The 25,219-nt window shown below is 41.2% G+C and overlaps 7 protein-coding genes across 8 annotated transcripts; 4 read left to right on the top strand and 3 right to left on the bottom strand.

Moving 5' to 3' along the window:
- Positions 1-1,216: 1,216 nt before the first annotated feature.
- Positions 1,217-6,333, bottom strand: LOC120453328. 2 transcript variants are annotated; one of them, XM_039637989.2, is made up of 12 exons: positions 5,900-6,333; positions 5,213-5,374; positions 4,740-5,104; positions 3,900-4,672; positions 3,607-3,773; positions 3,199-3,545; positions 2,974-3,135; positions 2,721-2,909; positions 2,511-2,640; positions 2,340-2,438; positions 2,133-2,283; positions 1,217-2,076 (listed from the first exon to the last, which is right to left on the bottom strand). In XM_039637989.2, exons 3-12 carry the CDS (start codon positions 5,099-5,101, stop codon positions 1,946-1,948), a joined length of 2,511 nt encoding a protein of 836 aa, XP_039493923.1. In that variant the 5' UTR covers positions 5,102-5,104; positions 5,213-5,374; positions 5,900-6,333; the 3' UTR covers positions 1,217-1,945. The 2 variants fall into 2 exon arrangements, with proteins under 2 accessions (XP_039493923.1, XP_043862315.1); XM_044006380.1 differs by lacking the exon at positions 5,900-6,333 and having other exon boundaries at positions 5,213-5,387.
- Positions 6,334-6,504: 171 nt separating this feature from the next.
- On the bottom strand, positions 6,505-10,084 carry LOC120452463 (nuclear export mediator factor NEMF homolog). The gene is made up of 5 exons (XM_039636694.2): positions 9,850-10,084; positions 9,056-9,785; positions 8,104-8,987; positions 6,920-8,041; positions 6,505-6,861 (listed from the first exon to the last, which is right to left on the bottom strand). Exons 1-5 carry the CDS (start codon positions 9,903-9,905, stop codon positions 6,663-6,665), a joined length of 2,991 nt encoding a protein of 996 aa, XP_039492628.1. The 5' UTR covers positions 9,906-10,084; the 3' UTR covers positions 6,505-6,662.
- A 268-nt stretch (positions 10,085-10,352) lies between these two features.
- Positions 10,353-10,649, top strand: LOC120452081 (molybdopterin synthase sulfur carrier subunit). Its single transcript, XM_039636144.2, has one exon. The coding sequence runs from the start codon at positions 10,377-10,379 to the stop codon at positions 10,647-10,649; it is 273 nt and encodes a 90-aa protein (XP_039492078.1). The 5' UTR covers positions 10,353-10,376.
- A 10-nt stretch (positions 10,650-10,659) lies between these two features.
- On the top strand, positions 10,660-12,118 carry LOC120452079 (molybdopterin synthase catalytic subunit). Its single transcript, XM_039636143.2, has 5 exons — positions 10,660-10,788; positions 10,850-11,156; positions 11,281-11,556; positions 11,621-11,889; positions 11,949-12,118. Exons 1-5 carry the CDS (start codon positions 10,660-10,662, stop codon positions 12,069-12,071), a joined length of 1,104 nt encoding a protein of 367 aa, XP_039492077.1. The 3' UTR covers positions 12,072-12,118.
- LOC120452078 (ribosome-binding protein 1) lies at positions 12,113-14,406 on the bottom strand. Its single transcript, XM_039636142.2, has 3 exons — positions 14,350-14,406; positions 13,711-14,197; positions 12,113-13,211 (listed from the first exon to the last, which is right to left on the bottom strand). The coding sequence occupies exons 2-3, from the start codon at positions 14,183-14,185 to the stop codon at positions 12,394-12,396; spliced, it is 1,293 nt and encodes a 430-aa protein (XP_039492076.1). The 5' UTR covers positions 14,186-14,197; positions 14,350-14,406; the 3' UTR covers positions 12,113-12,393.
- An 829-nt stretch (positions 14,407-15,235) lies between these two features.
- Positions 15,236-25,153, top strand: LOC120450978 (tubulin polyglutamylase TTLL5). Its single transcript, XM_039634274.1, has 5 exons — positions 15,236-15,372; positions 22,062-22,107; positions 22,168-22,953; positions 23,011-23,224; positions 23,285-25,153. The coding sequence occupies exons 2-5, from the start codon at positions 22,070-22,072 to the stop codon at positions 24,998-25,000; spliced, it is 2,754 nt and encodes a 917-aa protein (XP_039490208.1). The 5' UTR covers positions 15,236-15,372; positions 22,062-22,069; the 3' UTR covers positions 25,001-25,153.
- LOC120450977 lies at positions 15,239-20,790 on the top strand. The gene is made up of 2 exons (XM_039634273.2): positions 15,239-15,372; positions 16,984-20,790. The coding sequence occupies exon 2, from the start codon at positions 17,100-17,102 to the stop codon at positions 20,622-20,624; it is 3,525 nt and encodes a 1,174-aa protein (XP_039490207.1). The 5' UTR covers positions 15,239-15,372; positions 16,984-17,099; the 3' UTR covers positions 20,625-20,790.
- Positions 25,154-25,219: the final 66 nt, after the last annotated feature.

The raw sequence follows: 25,219 nt of genomic DNA on the forward strand, positions 1-25,219 counted from the left end.
ATGTGTTTGTGTGTGTTTGGCCAACCTTCTCGCAACCGCATCCGCATGTTCGTGAGCGGATCTGATACGGACGTGGACCTGGTTGCACTTTTGGGTCGCGAATCTGCCGAGAATAACAGAATTCAACTCTGCATTCTAAGCACTCTTCATCTGTGTGTTTGCACAAATTTCCATGAGTAACTCTTTGCCCGCTATTTATGGTAAATATTTTCATTGCACCCTTATCTTGTGCACAACTTAGAAAATATATGGTCAAAAAAGTGATCACTTGTGCAACTTTTGATTTTACTTGGTTGTATTTAAAACATCATCAAGAAAAGATTCTCATTTGACCATGAAGCTATATACATAAATGAATAGCACGTACCTTATCTGAAGAATATTCATTGCACTTTGCTGACGGTTATTCGCACACAAAATGATTTTGAACTTTTCCTTTAGAACACTTCTAATTATTTGACTACCACTGTATGCCACAATAAAACCTTTGTAGGAACACCTTGGTAATAACTATGATTTTACCCCTAACCCAAAAAACACACTTCTTGTTATTGTAAAGAAAATCTAATAAAAGCTTTCAGCCTCGGGAAAATATCAGCAACCTAAAAGAAAATATGCAATTAAAGCTTTCTGCCTGGTAAATATACTAAATTATGTTATCAGTTTCAAAAATTGATATAGTAGAAAAAATATTTCTATAGAGACTATTACAAAATACACTTTAAAATGATGGACATCATTAATATATCACAATGAAACTATAGAATATTTGGAACCTTTATAATATAATCCTTGAATAAAATCACACTTCGCTTTTTTAATATTTTTTTTTATTGTGTTATTAAAAGACACATTTTAGAAAGTAAGTAGCCTTTAGTATTATGTTTGATTTACACATATTTAAATAAATTTTCTATTAACTATAATTTATTAGATTACATCTACTTGTTGTGATTAATTTCCGTGTTGCTTTATGTTATAACTATATCATTATTTATTATTAAACAATTTTTCCTTCATGTTTATTTGTCACAGAATTGTATTTCAAAATTAACCGATTATTTTAAATGAAATACAGAACTTACACAGGAAATAAATGTTTGCAAGCAGATTCAAATCGAAAATATCAAGTAAAATGAACAATTTGTTGAAATACCGCTTTGAGAAACTTCTTGTGATAAATAAAATCAATAAAAATAAGTGCACACTTAAAGAACAAATCAAATTGCATTAGATTTTTAAGTATTTGCTGTATAAATATGAGGAAACGGTATTTATTTTAAGTCTCAATTTATACATACATACAAATTTAAATATATACATAACCTATGTTGGCAGTTAGCCCTTACATTTTGTACATACACTTTATTGTTATTATATACATAATTTGTTTCAGTCGAAGGCTTATTAAACTAATTCTGAACGCATACGTCAAATGCACATACCCATATATGTATATACCTTAATATATACTGCATGCCTTATCTTAACTTTAAATTAAAAAGAGATAACTATTCGGGGTCTTCAATTGGAATACATGCAATAATTGCAAACAATTACATGTGCTTAATGAAATGCAACTATTTTTGTAAATAATACATAATCTTGGGCACAAAAATAAAGTATCTGATGGGTGCGGATATTATGGAATCTTCGTTTGCCAGTGCCATTTAGCAATATATTCTGTAACTTAGTGTAAGTCTTAAATAACTTATTGTACCATTCGTTAAAATTCGAATAATGATCACCGATATTTTGTAAAATTAGAAAACAACTTTGGTTAAATGGAATGCATTATGTAGGTGACTGTGAGTATGAAGATTCCGTTTGCTAAAAATTTACTTGTGAGTATATTTATGGAAATTGATCAACAATTCGTGAATATATGCGTGAACTTTATTCAACACCCCTTAACTTAAATTTACTTTATCGTTAGTAACAAATGTTAATAGCTTATTGATAATGATCCCATTTGCCCAATGCAACGACCCCCCTCCTCATCGAAGGTGGCCAAAGTTAATCGAGACAGCTTATTGCACAAGACTCCGTTTCCATTATTTTGAATAGGATTTGGCTCTGCAAAGGAATTGATTAATAAATGGAAGAAATATGTCAGCTAACAAGTAGCTCACCATCGTGAAAAGGTTCTTGGGTGGCACCCTCCTGCTTTTTGTTTCTGATCTGATCCGTAAAATGTGATATAAGTGCGTCTATCATGGCAGCTTGCTTTGAAAATATTTGCATCAGCTTGGACACTTGTATTCCGTTCTCGACAGCATCGAACTGCAAAGTAAATGATTCTACAAGCTTGTTTTTATAACAGCGAAAATGCGAATTACCTGCAGGAAGATACAAGTGAGGCATTCGGGATCATCACTTGCACTTGGCTTTGCGTAATCCCAGGACAAATCCTCGTATCGCAATCCCAGCAAGAGGGTCTGCATCGAAAGCGATGTGGTTCATTTAACAGTGGGGATTACAACTATAAGCTGCATTCTAATATAACTTACGCATTCGTACGGATCTATTACGAAAACACCTCTCTCATTGACGGCGACCAAAACCTCCATGTCCTTCTGGTTGACCAGTGCCATGATGCCCCGAACAGGTTGCTCAATTTGACCATGAAAGTAGGCGGCACTGCAAGCAAACATTTTGAATGTTCAATATTTAGTCATTAAATATTTATTAGATGTATTATATATAGATTTAGTATATACCCATAGAAGGGCAGTGCCCAGCAGAATTCCAGGTATTTCCTCATCAACTTTCGGGTGGTGGCAGTCTGGGGCACCCGCTTGAACTGCTCCAGAAGCTTCACCTCCGCGGAATTCTTCTGGCTAATCGGTAACCACAGCCAAGTGGAGCTCTTGGCCACGTGAGGGGGCAGAAACCTGGCTTGGTTCTCCCTAAATGGTAGAGGTGGCATACAAAGTTAGTATCTAGCATGTTTTATTAGTTGAGGAAACTTGCCTGAAGAATCCTATTGTATGGGTGTGGGAGTTGTAGGGACCCAGTTCGATGCGCGCCTGAATGCCACCCAACATGAGCGAATGCACGGGTTCCATGATATATCTGCCTGTCAGCACATTGTTCCTGGCCTCCTCATAGAGCAGCTCCAAGATCCGATGATCCCTGCAAATAGTATGTTATCAAGTTTAAAATGGGTTTATCTAGCAGCTAACTGATAAGTAGTACTTTATCTTCTCCTCATCTCGCTTGGAGAAGAAGACGTTGCGCTTCAAAACGATCATGGGCTCATCGAACTTGCGATCACTGGGACTGCTGTTGCTGAACTTCTGGAGCAGATTGGGCCACGCAACTCGCACTATATAGGGGCAGTGGTGGGCCTTCAGCTGCATCTCCAGTAAAGCACTTGTCATCCACAATCCGAACACGCTCTGTGCCAGCAGCTTGTTGGAGATGCCCAGCTCCTCGCAGCCCAAGGCAGCTGCCAGCATCACTTGCGATGGACACTGGGCGGTGCCCTCGATCTCCATGTGCACCGCCACCCGGGACATAAGATAAACGCATGTGGGTATTACCTATGGAGTAAAGAATCCATATAAAGTTGCTGAAAGTTCAAGGATTGTGGTGGTATCTCACATTTTGGAGAGCACGGGTTAGATTGGAAGCAGCTTTGCCGGCAGTCGCGAAATTCGAAGTTGAGCTGGTTGCCATGAGACGTTTTTGGATTGCGGGATTGGATTGGGCATCGTTGCCATTGTTGCACTTGTGATGTTGTGGCATGAATGAGCTATTGGTGAGCACTCCTAAAAATGTCACAAAAGAGCAGAAAACATGATACAAAACATACAAACTTAGCCTCTCTTACTAACACAAAATTTTCAATAAACTTATTAAAAACTTAGTTTTTAAGTGGAGCTAGTATCTCTTACCGGATGGGCTCCTCAGGTCGGAAAGGGGACAAAGTGCACTTGCATTGCTCATCATGTTGGCGCCCATGTCGGGTAGTCCACCCAAACAGGGAGCATTGCCAGAGGCGGCCATGGCGGAGGACACCTGTGCCGGCGACAGGCAATCGCCATCATTCTGACCCGTGCTGACCACACTGGACACACTGGCCGATGAGGCGAAGGTGCTGCCCACCGCCGTTTGGATCTGGGCTGTGGTCACCACACGGTGCACGGTGTACATGATGGGGGGCACTGGCATATTCACCGAGCCCAGGGACACGGGCACCTGCTGGTCGCACGTGACCACACCGGATGGGTTCTGATGGGTTTGAGTGGCTGCCACGCGTCCACTTCCGGTGCCGTTGCCGCCGGCGCTCGGGAAGATCGCACAGTTGTCGAAGGCATCTGGTGGATCGGCCACCGGACCCTGTAATTGGGGCAACTGATGGATTGGTTCTGGGTGGCTCAGTTGGTGGTTGTGCTGCAGCGACTGCTGGATGTGGAGAAAGTTGGCCTGTTGCTGCTGCTGGTGCAGATGTTGCTGATGCTGCTGGTGCTGTTGGTGTTGCTGGTGCTGGTGCAGCTGATGCTGCTGCTGCTGATGCTGTTGATGTTGGTGCTGATGCGGCTGCTGGTGCAGGTGCTGCTGTTGCGGTTGATGAGCTTGGTGCTGCGGTATTGCTGCTGCGGCATTGTTGGCTATATAGTAATCATCGCGACACTTCACATCCGCAGTGTTGTAATATAAATGCGATCTGAAAAGTATTTACGTATATTAGTTGCACAAATATAGTATAGTATAGTATAGTATAGCAAACGCACTCGTAGTCTTGAGTAGATAGCTTCTTTCGATTATACTGCAGTGTTCCCAGTGGAACAGTCATTATGTTGATATAGTTCCCAGCGTTGGCAGTATTCTTGCTGCATTGCCCACTACTGTTGCTGCACACAGATCCTCCATACGGACTACCCATGTTGCCATTCCCGCCCAGCGTTTTGCCGTTCCCACTGCGCGGCACCAAATCCTTGGAGCTGTAGCCCGTTTGCGGTTGGCCGGAGCTACATGTCACATAATCCTGGCCAGCGTTCATCCCATAGTTGAGTTTGTTCGCCGCATGCTGGGGAATGGAAGTCGAGGGATTCTGCTGCATGGCGCTCCGGCAGTAATAATGATTTGGCTCCATGTTCTTGAAAATTCAAATAATATCATAGGATAAAGTGGGTTTAGAAATGTGCACTTTACATATAAACATGTATTTTATATACATTTTTTAAGTATGTTAAGTGAAACTTACTGCTGTTTTTAGTAGATCTGCTGCTAACAAATATGTTTAGTTACTGTCGACGCCTTTTTGGGGTTCGCTTGAGCAATCAGGATAGCCCTCATTTTATCTGGCAGTTGTGAATAGTTCTCAAAAGTCCATTATAAGCGAGATATTAGCTTTCAGTTGGCATTTCTGAAAGGTAAACCTTGTTTCATTTGTTTATTTTAACTTCTGAAATATATACATATATCTAAGCTAGTGGGGTAGTAGGCAGGATATCTACAGGATATCTGTGGGTGCAAATACTTTTTATTGACATGGTCAAATATGCCATCACATATTTCATTTCTGTTTGCCTTGCCGTTCTGTGTAGAATGTTTCAAAACCACAGAAAATGGAACTCAGTTCGGATATTTGATTTTTCGAGCAGGTGCAATAGAGTGTATGCTGTATACACACATGTTCGCACATACATACCTACACGAAGGTCTGTATGTGCGAATGTGACTGCGAATATGGGTACTTTTTTGTACGTCATGCTAGCTCTAGTGCTTGGAAGTATGTCAGCTGGGGCATAACTTGTAACTTTATAATTGGTGGCACGTAAACACTGTATGTTAATTCAGTTCAGTTCACACGGCTGACGAAAAAAAAGGTCCTGCTTCCTTAATCAATACATGCCTTCATATGTATGCATACACACACACACACACTTACAGACACACACGCACATATCCTAACTGGGTGGGACTTTGAAGGCCATAGTTTTTCACCGAACCATAGCCTCTGCACTTTAATTTTATTCCTTCGCTAAGGATTCCTTTTCGTTGGGAAGCACTCCGTCACTGCCCAAATGTATCTACATATCGGCGAAATCCTCCACAGCGCACAAACGGATGGCTTGGAAAAAGTGTGTTACACGGATTTCGCACGAAAGATACATTTTCCGCTGTATTGTCTTTACGTTGCGATGAGCTCTGTGATTTACTGGCTTGTTTGCCTTTTCATCGGATTTTTTTTTATCATTCAACTATTTTGGTCAGGCTCGTGTAGATTTTTTTACTGTGACGATTCACGTATCGAACGATGACGAGAAGTTCGCGAAGTTTTTAGTACACAAAATGCCAAAACAGGCGACTTAGCACCAAAATATCTACTTATACAACACCACTTTTGAACACAGCCAACCGAAGTAAACAAACACATGCAAACTCGGGCCTCATATGAGGCGCATGCGCCCCAAAATTCCAGCTTAAAGTTCGCCCAGCAACAAGACTATCGATAAAAGCCAGTTTCAACCGTTAACAAAATCAATATATATATCTTTTTGATAAGGAACCCAAGTATATATTTACTAGGCCAACATCAACAGCCACTTCTGTATACATCCTCTTTTATTTTTATCAACTGACATTACTTTTTTAAAGCATTTTTAACCGCCTTTCGTTATGGCTCAACATTTTGCATACATTTGATTTACTTATTTGTGATACTTCTGAAGTTGTGGGGCCGAGAGCTTGACCTTTCCTGGTATATTCCTGGCCAGCGACTCTTCCTTTATACTCTTCAGCAAGTCCTTCTCCCGAGCACTGCAGCCTTTTTCCTTTGCGAAGATATTGAGTGCTAGTTTCGCCGCCTTTCCTCTTTTTCCCGTTCCTGGGGTGAGCTTTACTTTAAACCTAGAAGGAAATAACATTTAGTAGGAAACATTTTTTAGGGAACTTGCGTATAGCTTACTTGTAGTTTTGCAAAGCCTGATAGGGAGCCACAACTGGTATCGCAAAGAGCAGCTCATCTCCTTCGTGCGGCTGTCCAGTCAGACTGTTGAGTACATCCACATCTCCGCCGACGGGCACTTCATCCCCATCGTCCAGTTCCACTGGGTTTTTGGGTGCTGCACTTTTCTCTGACTTCACGTACTCCTTAGTTGACTCACTTTTCTCCACAGCCTTATCGGCGTTGGCCAGTGGCTTTTCTTTACCCGATGACTTGAGAATCATCATGCGAATTTCCCGCTCCTCATCATCCTGATCTTTGTATTTTTGCTTCATTTTCTTGAGTTTTCCCTTTTGGCCTCTCTTAACTTGGGATGGATTTTTGGGTTCAGTACTCACAGGAGCAACTTCCTGTTTGGCAGCCTCCTGTTTTGCTCGTGCCTTGTCTTCCTTGGTCTTCTTGGCACTTACTTGCTTCTTTCGACTTGGACCAGCCAAAATAATGGTCGTTTCTTCGTCGTCGGTTTTCTTCAGAATCTTATCCAAGACAACTTCGTTTTCTTTAGTCGCTTCGAGATCTGGATTTAGTGAGTCGGATCTCACTATAATGCGACCTGTATCGTGCTCAATCTTAACTTCTGTGTTGGGGAAAGCCGTAATTTCGGTATTGGAACTTTGTTCCGATAGATTTGCATTAGGATTGGTATCAGCATCTTCATTATCTGACAAAAGGTCATGTTCAACTTCGGTTTCTTTAACATTTTGATCTATTTGTTCATCATCCAGGCTTCTAACTTTACGCTCTCCCAAATGGCGCTCAATAAAACTGTCCTCCAACTTGAAAAGTAGACTTAGACCCATGGTCAGGTGGCAGGAGGGTAGGAAGTTCTTCTTTCCTCTAATCATAAAGCTTCCCGTGGCCAAGTACTCTCCAGTTGGTGCAGTTTTGCTGACCTGATCGCTTGTTACCCAGTACGAGTTGGTCACCACTTTGGCATCCCAAGCAACACTGTATGAAATAGCCATGGATCCAGCCTCCAACAACGTTTTGGGAGGTATTTCTTCTCCTGTGGGATTTTGAATTATAACACTCGAGGCGCCCTGAATCTCAGCGTGGACATAAATGTCTTTTGGACGCATATATCTGCAATAACAACATTTTTTAGTAACAAAAACTGCAATCTATAAAAGTAAGTCAGAATATACCTCTTTACAATAAGCTCGTTCTGCTGCGCATCTCTTCCTCCAATAACCAAATAATTTTCAGAGCTGATGAACCAGTAAAACTTTTCAAACCAGAAAACTTTCCGTGCCTTTACTATATTGGATATAGTCCTTACTTCCTTTAGTGTCTGCTGAGTCTTGCGCTCCGCTGACTTGAGAGCTTTTTGGGAAGCGTCCACAGTTTTCTTTTCCTTTTGAGCAGCCGAACGCTTCATGTCGTAATACCGCCGCGCATTGGCCCAAGCAGACAGAGCCAAATCGACATCGACAACAGTAAGCTCTGGAGCCTTAAGATCGTCATCGTCATCTTCATCATTGTCATAAGGGTCACTGAGCATAAGGGAAATATGATTAGTCTCCAGTTTGAGCTGCTTTATGGAACTAGCTACAGCATCGCCATTAGCTTGCGCCTCCTTCACAAGCTCATGAATATCCGGCCAGGATAATTGACTGGCGATAGCTGACTGAACAGCCCGAATCGCATTATCCACCAGACTTTGATTGGACGTAATAAGCTCAGCTTTCTTTCTGTCCACATCCTGAACTTTTGTCAACTCCTCAAGACGCTTTGCGTGATCATTCTTGACATTAGACAGCTTTTTTAGTGCCTCACGCTCTTGTTGCAGCGTCTTCATGTCAATCTTTTGTGACTCTTGCGTTGAGTAAAATTCATCAACAGCTTCCATAAAGGACTCAAATGTGACCGTTTCAAAGTTCTTGAACTGGGTGAAGAGGTAGGGATGAAATTCGATGTTTCTAAAGAAAAACTCCACTTTTCCATTCTCTGTCGGCTTTTCCTCTTTCACTTGAATGATGTAGCCTTTACTTTTTCCACTACTTCCCTCTGCTATGAGCTCTTGAGCATCCTAAAAGATTGTAGAGAACAATTACATTCTACATTTAATAATAAATTATTGCACCAAAGTGTTCTTACCTTAACTGCCTGCTGAAGAATTGGCAGATCTTTAACCATATCAAATGGCTTCTGTTTCAGTTTCGTATTCTGTTGCTTCTTACGTTGCTTCTTACCGCCTTTCTCCGGCTTGTCCTCCGCCTCCGGCGTTTCTTCCGTTGCTTCCTTTTTGATTACGTGATTGTCCAAGCCGTGCGAGAGGAGGACATGCTCTATAACTGCCGGACCGCAGTCCAAGTTGGGTGTTAGAATCTGACGCAAATAATCGCCATTCCTAGCATTTTCCAACAGTTTAACTAGTGCCTCCGGTTCCAGTTCCTTCGTAGGCTGTTTGGCCCGTTCTACGGGATATTTTTCGCGCATAGCGAAGCGCAGATTCTCGCCCTCCGTATGCGGACGCAGTATGTATAACGTGGTCAACTCGTAGTCGGTGAGGATCACATTACCGCGATCGTAAAGCTCCAAAATAACATGGTAGGCGGCATCGCCGGTACCGAACTGGAGGTCAACAATACGGTCGCTGCCCAGCTGTTGAATCTTTTCCAGGCGCTTGTTCTTCAAGTGCTTCCTCAGCTTCATGCTGAAACCAGACGGGGCCATGTTTTTGGGCCATTCGAACCTAGTGGTATGGAATCTAGTGCCAGATTCTATCAGCAGAGTGACCTTCTCCACAGCGCCGGTCCCCTGCATCCGGAAGAGGTACGTCTTGTTATCCACGTCATAGATCTGATTCACTCTCCAGCCGACCAGCCTGGAATGTAAATATAGATGTGCCATTATTCCTGGGCATCGGGATTATCTGATTTGTTACATACTTTTGCAGTTCCGCCACTCCGCAGATTATATCGAAGGTATTGAAACGTGTCTTCATGGTTCTAATTGGAAAGTTGACGATGTCAACACGGAAAGCGAAGAAAAAATGAATCAATCTAGCCACCTAACTTATCATTAAATATTCACAAGTTTGCTATCTACGTTAGATAAGTTGAATTCTTAACGTAAAGTATAATGAAAACAATTATATTCCCTTGCGAAATTAAATATCGGTGTAAATAGGGATGGACGTACTTCAAATAAAATATATCGATTGTGTGCTGTCGATGATTCGAATTGCCAAAAATAAATTCGCGCCCGTATTATATTGTATAAACTACTTATATTCCGTTATCTAGGAGGTCCTTTGATTTATTTATTAATCTTTAAGCTATCATTTGATTAAGTTTCAGTCAGCTGATTCCCGTTCCATGGACCATTCCATTCCACTTCGTACCGATATCAAATGGAGAGCATTAGTAATCGGAATGTCGAACTGCTTTGTCATCGCCAATCTTCATTTGTAAATATGAATGCGGATGGACCTGTTGTCAACGTGCACGTGTTGTTTTTTGCTAAATCCCGTGAATTAGCGAACACTCCCCGATCGAAAGTGGATCTGCCCACTGAAATTACTGCCTCCGATTTGCTGGAGCTACTGGTGTCCAAATTTGGCCTGACCCCCATTCGGGATAACTTGATTTTGGCCCACAACGAGTCGTATATTGATAACCTGAGTGAAAGAATTCTGTTTAAGGAAGGAGACGAACTCGCCATCATACCGCCACTAAGTGGAGGCTAACAAGTCCGCCATGGATCACGTGAAATTGGTAAACGACCCCATTGACATCGCCCATATCCACCAGTTGCTGGCCGATGAAGGCTGTGGAGCCTCATCGGTATTTGTGGGCACTACGCGCGATAATTTTCAGGGAAAAAAGGTAGGTTCACTATCTCAGCCAATTGATTCCATTGATTAATTTGTACTTTTCAACCTTTCAGGTGGTGTCATTGGCATACGAGGCCTACGATAGCATGGCACTCAAGGAAATGAATAAAATATGCTCAGATCTCCGATCTAAGTGGGCCGATCTAAAGCACATAGTCATCTATCACCGATTGGGAACAGTGCCCGTCTGCGAAGCCAGTGTAGTTATAGCCGCCTCGTCACCACACCGATCAGAGGCCTTAGAATCAGTATCTTTTGCAATAGACCAGCTAAAAACTCGGGTTCCCATTTGGAAAAAGGAAATTTACGAGGGCGATCACGACAGCGAATGGAAGGAGAACAAGGAGTCCATCAGACCCAGTAAGATCTTATGAGTAACCACCGTGACATGTATTCTTATTATTTGTACACTTGTAAATATAACTAACAATCCAGCATTAACAATATTATTGGATTCGCTTCTGTGCATGTATGTACATTGCAGAGAAATCGCAAAGTGCCTTCAATTATGCAGCTTGTCCCTGCAAAGTGGAGGAGTCACATGACGTCCCACGAACTCTGGTGCAAATTAGAGTTAATGACGCTGAGTTAACCAAGCGTTTAGAATGTTTTGTCAACAGAAAACGCGACGAAATCAACTCACAAAATGTAATTGACTTCAAATCGTCTTTTGTTAATTCAGACAAAGACTTGAGCGATTCCTGCGCTCGAACGCAGAGCACAATTATCAAGCAGGAGCAGTCAAATTGCCATTTAAAAGGTGGGTAAACGATTCTCTATTTTCATAATTATAGCCACTTTGTTATACAAACAACTTATCACAGTTCGACGAGTAAACAATCGCTGCGGACCTCAGCAAATGGAAATGCGACCCAACTACGAACTCGAACTGAATAAACTAATGGGATCGCGTGACGGCCAAACGGATCCAAGCAAAGAAATGAGGAAATCGCTACCCAATCCACGACTGCAGGCAATTGAATCGTACATGTGCCTAACCACCGATAACGAGGAAAACATTTTCAGTAGAATCAAAAAGGTGGAAAATAGACTTCTGCAACTGGAGTCCATTTCACCCGAGTACAGACACTTCGTAAGTTCTTAAAACATTTCCTTTTATTGCAGTTCTTTAAAAATTCAATATTTTCCTAGACTAAACTGGAACCGTCTTCTATGGAACCCCCGCCGCCGAAAAAGATCAGAAAGAAATCGTATTCGGTCCAAGAGTTAAATGCGTTCATTCAAAAGATTAAGGATGGCAGCGAATTTACCTAGTAATAAAATCCTTTTGGCAAATAAAATGGTTATAAGCGTAATTATTATTCCTTGGTTTGTAAATGAAGTAAATTTATTTCAACATTCCAACTATTTGTAATAGTTATTTTAAATGCGTAAATGATGAGAGTGAAAAATTCAAAAATTTTTGTTTATAACTAAGGAATATGAATAAGCGTGGCTGATTTGTTTCTGTTTGTTAATCGGTCGTCAAGCTTCATAGATTACGCCCGAAAATCTAATGGTTATTCGTTAACCGAAGGACCAGCTTACTAATTATGTAATACGTGAAATTGTTAAACCTTATTGTTGTTTTCAACTCCTAGCACAGAGTAGGGAATTGAGCTTCATCGTCAACCTTCAGTGGCTTCTGGGCGGAGCGGCGTTTCTCTCCGAATCTGTTGTTGTTTTCCTGTCTGTTTTCATAGCCGTTGCTGGGTCCGTTGTTAAAGCGCGGACCACGGAATCCCTCTCCACGTGGTCCATCATTGCGGTATCCTTCACCACGAGGTCCCTCGTTGCGATAGCCTTCTCCGCGGGGTCCCTCACTGCGAGGACCCTCACCGCGAGGTCCGTCGTTGCGATAGCCACCCTCTCCACGAGGTCCGTCATTGCGGAAGCCACCCTCTCCACGAGGTCCGTCATTGCGGAAGCCACCCTCGCCGCGGAATCCCTCTCCACGAGGACCGGCTCCGGGACGCGGTCCCTTGCGGAAACCACCCTTGCGGCCATCATTGAAGTTGAACTGGATGTCCACGATGCGCTGAAGGCGGCCCACGCGCTGGGGATACAGCGATGGATCGTACTCCAACTCGTCCTCGCTGTTGCTCTCCTTCTTCTTGCTCAGCACCACCATCTTCTTCCACTCCGCATTGTCGACGGCACCTTCTCCCGCTTTGCGCAAGTTGTAGTTGGGCTTGGCACGCTGGTCTCGCAGAGCCTTCCACTCATCGAGGGTCATCTGCTTGGACTCATCCTCCTCGGGGGCGACCGCGGGATCAGCCGACTGTTCGTTGGCCGAGTCCTCTTTTTCCGCCTGCGGTGAAGTCTCCCCGACCGTCTTTAAGTCCTCAATGTCCTGCTTCGGGGAACCCCAGTTGTGGGCACCACCGCCTTCGCGTTTGTCAATTGACTTGACGCCTGTAAAGAATAAGCCAACTATTAATAGATTCCAATTGATATGAAGGAGTAAAACGATTTTCGGGAAAACGTGTTCTCAAGTTAAAGAAATACATGAATTTATGAAACAAATGACAAGTTAACCTATAATATTTAATTAAAAATTAGTAGACCTTAAAGAATTTTTCAGAAAACACATGTGTTTACAAATGCAAAGCAGCAATTTCAGCACACAAATTGTGGTTGGAAACTTAATATTTACAAACACGTTTTCAAACGTTTTGCGTATTACAAATTCAACACATTTTATTGCCGTCAATGCTAGAAAGTCACGTGAGAAATATGTGCTGGAGTAAGCGATATGTAATCTTGTTGCCAAGGCTTCCATTTTCTCTATATTTTGCAGCATGCCGCCATTGTAGGCAAGCATTTTCCACACAGGAAAATAGAGAACTTCGCACTTTTTAGCCCACTCGAGGAGTAAACACGAGAACAAAGAACAGAATGTAGGCATAATTACCGGTTTTATCGGATCCAGACTGGCGATCGAACTCGCGCTTTCCGAATTTCTCGCCGGTGCGGGCGCGTGGTGGTCCCCTGTTATCACGATTGTTGAACTGGCGCTGCGGCAGCTCGTTTCCAAATTCTCCGGTCGATTCCTTGTTTCCGTAGCGCTGGTTGTTGTTATGGTTGTTGAACCTGCTCTGGTTGTTGGCTCCGTTTATGGCTGCGTTCCTGGGACGGCCCACATCCCCGCCAGCGGGACCCTTGCCACCCTTCACTGGACTTGCGTTCTTGGCCGCCGGAACGTTGGCTTTGCGAGCTGACGCTACCGGCTTGTTCTCCTTCTCGGACTTGCCCTTCGGCGCCTTCGCCGGTTCCGGCTTCTTAGGCGCCGCGACTACGGCGGGAATCTGTGGCTGGGCGGGCGCGGCGGAGGAGTCATCGTCGTCCATGAACAACAGCTCGTAGCGGTTATTTCCAGAATTGTCCATGATGTAAAATTTCTACGAATTAAAAGTGAACCAGATTTGGGGATTACTTTGGTTTCGGTGGCAACGATATGCTTTGCTGATAAATTATTAGCACATGGCCGGCCTAGTGCTCAATCGTAGTGATAATCGGTTAAAATTGCGAAAACGCGGAGCAAATTACGCACCTCGCCGGAAACGAAAGTGAAGGTAGAAACATCGATGGAAGGACCATCGAGGCATCGATGGCTTCCTTTTTTCAGTATATCGATAGTATGACATGACTATCGATAGTTGCCGGTTCAATATGAGAATTCAATAAACCATTGTATATATTCGAAACAATATATTAATTGTTAATTTAAAAGGGATTTGACTGTGAATTACTTGTTAAATAAAGTTTAATTTAAATTTGCATCCAAAAATGAAATATGTATATCCTTCAATAAGCAAAATATGTATATTTAAATTAATTTATAAACAGTTGTAACTTAAAATTATCCTTTAAATTTAAACTGTATTCAGAGATGTAGTAATTGTTTAATATAACTCATTATTAATTTTAATTTATAACCGATAGATACCACATTGTCAGTAACGGCCAATATATACCATTAGTAATTATCGATTGTTCTGATTTCACGTAAAATATGACTGTCATTTATTGGCTTAAAATGAAGATTTTATATTTTAAATAATTCAATTGATTACACATTGGATTTTAATTTTCCTTTAATAGAAATGCAAAACACAGTTAATTTATTGTTGAGCCCCTGATTATATCCCATAAAAATACCGAAAAATGCTCGATAGATGTATCGATTGCAGGCCGACGATTTGTCCATCTCTAGCAGTCGGTCCATCGCCATAACGAGAACAACTTTTGGGCCCGTAGAGACAAATGTGACATTTGTTTCTTTGATGCGTTGCCATCGAAATTCTCTGTCCTCTTCGGCCTGATGCAAGTAATAAATTCAAGTAAAAGCAAATTGTCCTTGTAATCGAAAGCGAGTACTTCGTGAATTGTGGCCATTGCGTACCGAACCGCGCGAGAGCAGACGAGCGAAGGAGCGACTGTCAGCGAATTGGAATATTGGAAGCGAAGAAGAGGAGAGGGATCTCGAGCACCCATTAGCCCCCATCCACATTCACGTCCAACGGGCCCCCAAAGTATTCGCAAGTGGTAACAGGGCCGCGTTTGCGTTTCGCCGGTGAGTCCCCAAATAAGAATGCAATCCACACACATCCGTTCCGATATTCATAAGTTATTCATAAGACTAAGTCTTAAGTGCGTGTGTTCCAGTTGGTTTCCCCATTTCCTCATGTGAGCGCGGGACATGCATAAACAAAAAAAATCAATATCTTTGCCTGCTATATGCAGTTTTTGTGATTTTTTTTTTTTTTTTTTTTTTGGAGCTCGGGTTTTCTACTGTTCTGTATTTGGATTTCACCTTGACCTCTTCAGTTGCGCAAAACTGCATTTGGCAGGCGTGTTTCTATAACACCCCAAAAGTTTTTAAGTAAAAAAAAAACCAATTTGGTTTAAAAAAAACTTGGCAAAAATATCGTGATGTCATTTTCGAACTTTTTTGTTTCACCTTTTTTGGAGTTCTGTCGCACGGAAATCGACATTATTATCATATTCGGTCAGGCAATGGGGCTCCAAATGCTTTTATGCATATGTCGACTTTTGGTTTCTATTCCGAGTTTTTCCAGGGGTGGTTCCTACCCCTTCTCATAGATAACGTCTGGCCTAACAGTTATTTTTGCACCCTCAATAGGTATGTTCCTTATATGGTGGCATATCGAAAATGGAAACAAGTGATGTGAAACATTTCATACTCTTTGGTAGAAATAAAAAATGGATCTTGGATTTTCAAGCTGACAAAGAAGGATTCATTCACATAAACACTTCTACTCTGCAAAAAAGAGCACTAGCTTGCAGAATTACTTGAATAATCTCAACCGTCAGCAATAATTATGCCAATTGGACAGATACTTCTTTGGGAATTTGTATTTGAATACAAATGCAAAGAGGTTTTACTTAATATGATACTTATGTTATGTTATACTTATGTTAATATTTATGAGCTCATAGCATTGCACTAATATCATTGTAGATTTCCACTTTCTGCAAAAGTGGAATCAAGATACGAATTAACCATTTCGCTGAAGTCACCAATCATTTTCAGTATCAAACATTTAATGTTTGGTTCAAGATTGTATTCAGCAAAGATCGTAATCTATTAGAACTTACTATGCTTACTTATATTCATTTATTGAATTTAAATGTGGCTCGTCATCGGCTAAATTACGCAAAATTTGGGTTTAAGAAGCAGCAATTATCAAGACCTTTTTTTGAAGTTCGATGTGTTAGGACTATACCCCCGCATAGTATGTTTAATTCAAGCAAAGGCAACATACACCCCCTCTATAAATACGTAATGTTTCAATTAAATTCAATGCTTTTCATAACCGCGTTGCGGAGCTGTCATTGTATTCCAATAAGTTCCAATAGCTATGATAAGTGTTCTATTGCTGGCTCATAATTTAAGCATATGTAGTCATAGAATTATATTGCTACAATGTTATTACGCTATTTAGTTGTCTATATGTTGTGGGAATCGAAAGATTTCTATATCAATTCTATGCAATCGCATATTCCTAAATTTTAACGACGATTCGAATTGCTTTAGTTTAAGAAACTTAGTATTTAATGATTGCGTAGATCAATAGAAAAACTGCTTATTAGTGTAAGACTATTTTTTTGTTATTACTGCTTAAATTCTATATAAAAAACATTTTTTCCTTCAATTTTATAGCATCACAATATCTGAAATCAAAAGAAAAATCAAATTTGTATCAAACCGAAAGAAAAATCAATTTTCTCCGAGCCACATGAAAATCAATTGATGTTTAAGGGTATTACAACCACAAAATGAATACCAAAAACATTGAAAACAAACCCATGGATGGGACAAAATTTCTTGATATGTTGTCAACAATATCATTGGAGGAAATATTACAATTCGAGTTTCGTCTCAATCCAACAAGCAAATGGGAAACATTGATAACGCCATCACCCCCGCTTCGGAAATACAATTGTAATATTTGCCATGTTGTCCAATTCGGCGACAAGAATTTGTTTGGCCACCTAAGTGGCAAAAAACATAACGTTGCAATGACAGCTGAACAGCAATTGCAATTCAGAAACAAGCCCATTGGAGCTCCACAAAAACCAGTTTCAAAGGGTCCAAACACCATTGCAAATAATAACAAAAACAGCACCTCTCCTGTTGTAAAAAATTTGCCTACTCCAAACAAAAATTCACCAAACAAAAATAATACAAATACAAACACTACCGTTGTTAAGCAGGCAGCTGGAAATGAAGTGGCAAAAGCACAGCCGCCTCAAAAGAAAACTCCAGCCATTGGCGCTAACACGCCTAACATTGCTAGCCCTAAGGCGGCAAATAATCAAACTACTGCAAAGAATATTCAGGGTAATAATCCAAACACTAAAAAGAATATTCAGGGCACTAATTCAAACATTCAAAAGAATGCTGCAGTAAACAATGCACCCAATCTAAAGAATACATTTGCTAATAGTACACCTATTAAAAAAAATACAGGGAATAATACACCCGTACAAAAAAATATCTCTGTTATTGGTGCAAGCGCACAGAAAAGACCCAACCCGAACCCGGGAAATATTCCAGCGAAGAAGGCTAACATGAATGCGGCCAACGCCACTAACACTGCTAATAAAAAGACTCCACAGCCTGCAACGGCTACAGCGAACAAATCCCAGAATTCTGGAGGTCCTGCTACAAAAACTACTGTAGGCAATACTACTTCGCAGCAGCCAGCGAATGTTCAGACCCAAAAGCAACCACAAGCGCAAACAAAACCACCTGTTCCAAATCCAAATCCCGCACAGACGCAAACAAAGCAACAGGCGACCAAAGCTGTGCAGAATGCTAAATCGAATAACAAGACTAGTAATCCAGATTTAGTCAAAAATCCGCTTGCCACGAAAATATCTTGTGTTCCGCTGGCCAAGCTTATCAACTCTGCACCAGAGCCCGATAACGATGTCATAGTTATTGACGAACTGCCAAAAGAGGCTGCTAAGCCGCCAGAAACACCGAAAAACCCCATACCAGTTCAAACAACAACCCCGAACTCTACGATTGCCCCCAAGACGCCAGCCAATATTGCTGCGCCACCTGTGCGCCCAGCCACTATCAATAAGGTGGTAAAGCCTACCTACGTTGCTCCCAAGGATTACCCAGCAGCCAAGACTGGTGGCACATTTGAGTCCAGGAGCCAGAATCATGTTATGGGTCTCGTTGGAGTGGAGTACGTTTTGAAAATAGTTAGGAACTTGGCTGATAAGAATGCCAGATACCAATGTTGCCTGTGCGAGATCACTGCCGATGAGCAATCGATGCACAACCATTTGCTGGGCTATAACCACCGTTTAAAGTATTTTGACAAGCATTTCCCAACGGCAATGCGTCTGTACCGTCAGTATGTGTCCCAAGTACCGGAGAGCGAGGTCTGCAAAATAATGATGCCCATTTTCGATAAACTGGCGCATGCCATTGAAACGCATCATGGTCGAAAATCCGCCCATCTGTGCTATGACCATGTATATTCCAAAGATCGCCAGAGTTTGTTTTCCCAGGTGTACAATAGAAAGCACTCGTCGGAAAAGATTGGGCCCTCCTTCACGCACGTCGTTGATGCCAAAGAGGTGGATGAGTTGATCAAGAAGGTTAGAAACAACGTTCAGCCCTTGATGAACGTTGAAAATCCGAATCCTTACTACGTCCCACCATACGTACCGCATTATGTGGGCTATCAGAATGTGCCCGAAAAGAATACAGAACCGCCCATTGATGACGAAACGCACAAGCGAATGGTCGACAACTTTCTCAGGGACACCAGGCAAAGTTCGGGCGATGCCCAGAAGTCCCGCAATCCAAAGCGAAACCGCTCCAGATCCATCTCGCCTGATGAAAGGAAGCGAGTCGCCCACAAAAGGCACTGGAATGTGGAGCGCAGGTCAGTGTCGCCTTTGCGCGATGGTGATATTTGGCAGGCGTACCGCCACATGGTGGATCTTAAGGTGCGCGAGCTAAATGTGTCCTTCGACACATACAAATCTGACCCCGAACAGCATCCAAACTATCAGGCTGAGTGGCAAATGTTTTGGAAGCGCCGCAAGGATGAACTTATACAGGCTGGCATTAATCATCGCACGTACAACTTTCAAAACGAGTGGATTCACTTCTTTAATGCTCGCATCGAAGAATTGTACAATCAAGATATTGAAAACATTAAAATCAAATGCCGCGAACGACTGTGTTTGCCAATGACCAATAACGAACTGGCCGACGAAAAGTATCACGTTCATTTGGGCAAATCAGATGAGCCCGATTTGCGCAAACCGGAAACCAGAAATGAACCGCAGAAGATGTCAGTTGATGTGGAGCCTTCGGTTGTGGAGCCACCGAATGTGATCCATGTCCTACGTCTTTTAACCGCTTTGGAGAATTACCTGGGAAGTTTGGGTTCTTTTGTTACCGACATGCTAGTGAAAGCCTTGCAAACGCAAAAGATTTATCCGGAAAAGGTCCACACTTCAATTTTAACAGCCGAAAATTGTGCTATTTTGGAGACCGTTAAAGAAAAGTTTACGGGTCTCTTGATCTCCCAAATTTATGAGCCCGCTAAAGAAAGGGCGTTGAAAAGAGCTATTAATGACACCGAACTGCTGCTTCAAAGCGCCAGTAAAATTAACAATTCCAAAGATAACGCTCAGCGCGTTGAGAAACCAGAGATGGCCAACAAATCGCAGTATAGCCCCGATAAGCCATTGGATAAAACTGAGCTTGCGGCAAAGCTGGCTTCTTCATTGGTGTCCCAAGGCAAAACATCTATAAACCGAGAGGAACTTCAGAAGATACTTCAAGTATATACGATGATTGAGCAAAAGAAACGCCACGAGATTCCCTCCTCTGGCAGTTCCTTAAATACAGTTCCCAGCACTTCCACTAACTTGATTCCAAATTCCAATAACAATGGTAACCTGTTGACACAACATACATCTAGAAATTTAAACATTGCAAACAATCCAATTGCAAAGCAACCTAACAATCCGACCAGTATGTTGTATACTGGTCAAAACTACTCCGGAAATGTGGCTCGCTTTAACAACCAACAACAAAGCACTAACATAGCTAACACCTTTAACTCGAACGCGTATCCGACTGATCGTGGATTTGGCGGATCCGGCGTTTCCGGCGGATATAATAGTCAATTCGGCTCTGCACTACCGGCAATCAACCCGAGCAGCGTTTTGCGAAACGATCTGACTACGTCGTCACTCTTCAACTTCAACACCAATTTGAATCCATCTTATAACAACCTTAACCGGAGGAATCCTAATTTTTAGTTGATAGTACGTAATGCGGATAGATTGATAACGAATACTTACATTAAACACACAATAATGTAATCACATTTTCAAATTAGCTACATTCAATGAAAATTTGTACAACATTTGAAGAATGTAACTTAAATGTAAATAAATCGATTTTATAATGGCAGTTAGTTGTTGTTAATTATTTTAGAAAAAGGAAGAAGTTAGTTAAGTTACTAAATTAGTTATCAATTTGATGTGATTGTTTTTTAAATATAATATCGATAACTTCTTATAATTACATTTTATGGCACACGTTTTTGTATAGTGTGTATATAAATTACTTTCATCAAATAAATTGTATATTCGACAATTATAAACATTAAATAATATGGAATTTAAAACAATTGACATCACTGTTGTATTCTACAAAACTTCAATAGAATATTCTGACTACCTCGAAACCAGATTACACATTTTACTAAGTCACGTCCAGTTTAATGGAAAAGATGATAAATTAGAACTGTGTGTATGGTGGAGAGGTGTTCTATGTTATAATAGAATAGTAAGCACAAACGTACAGCGCATGGATCATCTATGGATCATACAATATATTTCGCACATCAGGATGAATGCCATACCAGCACGTTTCACCCAATAGGTTAATGGATATAGAACCTAAAAATATGAAGTACGGGTGACGATGACCACTTCGATTGATAACGTTCCGTAATTAGGAAGCTATACTCTTCCAAAACTATGACCATGAGGCTTTTTATCTCGTCGCTGGAAAAATATCACCCAAAAACAACAGGGAATCGCTGGAAATCCGCAATTTTGTTCACGCCGAATAGCTATATCAGTAGTTATAATTAGATCAATCTTCTTTAAATAGGCCAAACAAACCATCTGGTACTCTACGTTGTTAAAGGTACGAAATAATTATACAGTAATTACAACACCTTTTAAAAATGAATTTAATACTTAATATATCTCTAGCGAACTTGACATGCAAATTTATTTAATTTGTAATGTGATTAACGTTAAAAACCTCTGGAAACAATGCAAATTTTCATTTGAGGTTGTCGGTTGATGATTAGATATGGCATTTTATATTTCCTGTGCCATACAAAATCGAGTAAACGACTGGCAAATGATAATTTTAATTGTTTTAAATTTTTTTTGTACTTTTGAAGAGGGCCTTTCTTAAGTTTTTGTTTAATCTTGATAAACATAAATCGAAAAAGCCAAGTGAAAATATATTGTGGCGAACTACTTATTTAAATGTAAGTGATTAATATCCGCCTAAGAATTACCAAAGTTTTTTTTCCATATATTTAATTGTTATTTAATTTAAATGAATTGTTAATTTAAAAGCAGCTTAGTCATCTCCCGAAATACGAGTATAAAAAGTTATCTTAACATAATCATGGATATATTAACTTATAATTTTACATTCTACTATTTCAGAAGTCGCTATGCCTTCTTCATTGTGTGAAGCTCTCACAAATTCTTCGTAAGTTAGACAACAGCTTTAAATAACCATTTAGTAATATATTTTGGGTTTTTATTGCAGAATCAGCTTCGATTACCAAAAAGAAGATGATTGGATTACGAGTGGAAAGCTTGGGTCGCGAGAAGCAGTTTTGGTGTTTAGAACGAATATTCTCAATCCGAAAATCCGGAAAACATTGTCCGAAAAGTCCTCTGCACAAGTGTTAACGGACACGAAGGATAATGAGGAAGAGACCGTTCAATGCCAAGAAAAACTGGAGCAAAAAGAATCCACTTCTTCAGAACCGAGTAGTAAGGATTCTCTTAGCGGTTCAACGCAACAAAAGATATTCTTATTGAAGAAACCGCAACAATGTGATAAATCGGATAAATTAACTTTTTCTAGCCCTTTTAAGAAGATACTTAACCGATATTCCTCGAGTGATACGTCCATTTCAAGTGAAGGTGAAGAGCCTGCAAGTAGTAGTGAAAACAAATCGCGTGTACTTAAAACCAGTCAGAATACCATTAATATTAAACTAGCTGCCGACTTATCGAAGGAGAGTGGATACGAATCCATAGCACCTGCCAAATCAATTTCAAATACTGTAGTAAGCGAAGAAGATCCGGAGGTGACAAGCGAAGATGATAATGAAAGTGGGACTAACATGCCTGCCTCTAAACTAAAAATTACCTACAAATTCCATCAAACGGAAACCAAGTTGCTTAGAAAGCTCTTTAATGTCCATGGCCTTACAGAAGTTCAGGGTGAAAATAATAACTTTAATTTACTCTGGACGGGTGTTCATATGAAATTAGATATTGTTAGAAATTTGGCGCCGTATCAGAGGGTAAATCATTTCCCAAGGTGAGTTATTTTTGTACTTATCTAACTGGATTGAATACATTTATTTCGTATGCTCAGATCCTACGAAATGACCCGAAAGGATAGACTATATAAAAACATCGAACGCATGCAACATCTAAGGGGTATGAAGCATTTTGACATTGTGCCACAAACATTCGTTCTGCCGATCGAATCCCGGGATTTGGTTGTAGCCCACAACAAGCATCGCGGACCATGGATAGTTAAGCCAGCGGCCTCCAGTCGAGGAAGGGGAATATTTATTGTTAATTCGGTAACTATAAAGACAGCTTTATACAATTTTAAACTAACGTGTATATGTGCTTGCTTTTAGCCAGATCAAATACCTCAAGATGAACAGGCGGTGGTGTCGAAATATATAGTGGATCCGCTGTGCATTGATGGTCACAAATGTGATTTGAGGGTATACGTCCTAGTGACGTCCTTCGATCCCCTAATTATTTATTTATATGAAGAGGGCATTGTGAGGTTGGCCACAGTCAAGTACGACAGACATGCCGATAACCTGTGGAACCCGTGCATGCACCTCTGCAATTACAGCATTAACAAATACCATTCTGATTACATAAGGAGCTCCGATGCTCAGGATGAGGATGTAGGCCATAAGTGGACGTTGTCTGCTCTCTTAAGGCACCTGAAACTCCAGAGTTGTGATACACGTCAGCTAATGCTGAATATTGAAGATTTAATTATAAAAGCAGTGCTAGCCTGTGCTCAATCCATTATTTCGGCCTGCAGAATGTTCGTTCCCAACGGAAATAACTGCTTTGAGCTGTATGGATTTGATATATTAATAGACAACGCACTAAAGCCATGGCTACTGGAAATCAACCTATCGCCGTCAATGGGTGTGGATAGTCCTTTGGACACCAAGGTGAAGTCATGCCTGATGGCAGACCTATTGACGTGTGTGGGCATTCCAGCCTATAGTCCAGAAATGAGATCTCATTATGACCAGAAGTGGTCACGTTTCCGCAGCTCAAGCTGCCAAAGGCAAGCCACTTTTCCCAGTGCCTCGCAAAAGACAAAAAAGTCAAAGAAAAAAGGACCTGCCATTAATCTTAATCTAACCGGCGAAGAGCAGCGCATATTGCGCAATGCACGCCTACAGTATTCTCGTCGTGGAGGATTCGTACGCATCTTTCCTACGGATGACTCAATGCAGCGGTATGGTAATTTCCTTGATTCCGCTAATGGCATTCCAATTTCAACACCGAATGTGCAAAGTCAGACATTCCAAACGCCGATTATTCAGCACAACTACAACCAGATGCTTCACCAAAACTTATACTCCAAGGATGGCCGGCAAAAGCAGGAGGATAATTCTGAAGCTGACCGGATTTGGCAGTACGAAAGGGCCTTAGAAACCGATTCGGAAATTCCATTTGTCAAGAAGCCAACAGTTGAGAAGTGCGAAGTGGAGGGGAGACGGTTACGGAAGGTGATGCTAAAGAAAATATCCAATGGATCCGAGCTGACGCCATTTCAAGCGCGTCAAACGTTCAGCATATACTTGGAATCGGTTCTCCGGCGGCTTACCGAAGATCCCAAAGACAATCACGAGAAAATAATACTTAAGTTTCTGAACAAGTTCGGCGGGTCTGTAAAGCCGCCAGTCATGTTCCGAAATATGCAAAACATCAAGGTGGCCAGCAAAGCCCGATCGGCGATGGTGGCGAAACTACTGGGTGACTTCCTGGAGAACTACAAACGAGATACAGAGGCCTACGTGGACTCGTTCGATCACTTCGGAATGATACCCTCCAGTGCGTACAATCAGTTTCTAATGCACGCCCAAGAGTCCGATTTGGAGGCAGTGCTGACACTTCACACCAACGTAACCGGAATCATGCCCTTCCTGTACAACCGATGTGGACTGTCAGTGCCACCCACTCCCCCCATTCCGTCTGGATTGCACGGCTTTCTGCGAGCCCTGCCCTCCATGGTGTCCTCCACTGGCATTAACAGGGAACTCAGCAAATACGATGGTTACTTCAAGAGCTTCGACAAGGAGAAGATATTTCTATGAGGCTCGAAATCGATGGGAGTTATAAATCTAAATAGCTAATTTGTCAAGCTTTTGTCCAGTCATCCTATTGTAGTAAGTCTAATTATTTTTGTATTCAAATTTTCGCATTAAGGCAGAGGCTTACACAAATAAATATTTATCGATAAACAACGATTACTTAAATGTAATTTTTGAAACGCTTTATTAAAAATGAAATAGCTTTTATATATTTAAAAAAAA

Source organism: Drosophila santomea, chromosome 3R (genome assembly GCF_016746245.2).
Source record: "Drosophila santomea strain STO CAGO 1482 chromosome 3R, Prin_Dsan_1.1, whole genome shotgun sequence".
NCBI classification, from domain to species: Eukaryota; Metazoa; Arthropoda; class Insecta; order Diptera; family Drosophilidae; genus Drosophila; species Drosophila santomea.

Bases quoted from the DNA above. Each gene is read 5' to 3' on its own strand.
- LOC120450977 (XM_039634273.2), top strand. From the start codon at position 17,100: ATGAATACCAAAAACATTGAAAACAAACCCATGGATGGGACAAAATTT.
- LOC120450978 (XM_039634274.1), top strand. From the start codon at position 22,070: ATGCCTTCTTCATTGTGTGAAGCTCTCACAAATTCTTC. The intron at 22,108-22,167 runs GTAAGTTAGACA...TTTTTATTGCAG, and splicing joins GAAGCTCTCACAAATTCTTC to AATCAGCTTCGATTACCAAA. The intron at 23,225-23,284 runs GTAACTATAAAG...GCTTGCTTTTAG, and splicing joins GAATATTTATTGTTAATTCG to CCAGATCAAATACCTCAAGA.
- LOC120452463 (XM_039636694.2), bottom strand. From the start codon at position 9,905: ATGAAGACACGTTTCAATACCTTCGATATAATCTGCGGAGTGGCGGAA. The intron at 8,988-9,055 runs GTAAGAACACTT...ACAATCTTTTAG, and splicing joins TTCTTCAGCAGGCAGTTAAG to GATGCTCAAGAGCTCATAGC. The intron at 6,862-6,919 runs GTAAGCTATACG...ATTTCCTTCTAG, and splicing joins CAGGCTTTGCAAAACTACAA to GTTTAAAGTAAAGCTCACCC.
- LOC120452079 (XM_039636143.2), top strand. From the start codon at position 10,660: ATGGATCACGTGAAATTGGTAAACGACCCCATTGACATCGCCCATATC. The intron at 11,157-11,280 runs GTAAGATCTTAT...TGTACATTGCAG, and splicing joins CAAGGAGTCCATCAGACCCA to AGAAATCGCAAAGTGCCTTC. The intron at 11,557-11,620 runs GTGGGTAAACGA...AACTTATCACAG, and splicing joins GTCAAATTGCCATTTAAAAG to TTCGACGAGTAAACAATCGC.
- LOC120453328 (XM_039637989.2), bottom strand. From the start codon at position 5,101: ATGGAGCCAAATCATTATTACTGCCGGAGCGCCATGCAGCAGAATCCC. The intron at 3,136-3,198 runs GTACTACTTATC...TACTATTTGCAG, and splicing joins CGAGATGAGGAGAAGATAAA to GGATCATCGGATCTTGGAGC. The intron at 2,077-2,132 runs GTGAGCTACTTG...ATTCCTTTGCAG, and splicing joins CCAAGAACCTTTTCACGATG to AGCCAAATCCTATTCAAAAT.
- LOC120452078 (XM_039636142.2), bottom strand. From the start codon at position 14,185: ATGGACAATTCTGGAAATAACCGCTACGAGCTGTTGTTCATGGACGAC. The intron at 13,212-13,710 runs GTAATTATGCCT...TATTCTTTACAG, and splicing joins GTCTGGATCCGATAAAACCG to GCGTCAAGTCAATTGACAAA.
- LOC120452081 (XM_039636144.2), top strand. From the start codon at position 10,377: ATGAATGCGGATGGACCTGTTGTCAACGTGCACGTGTTGTTTTTTGCT.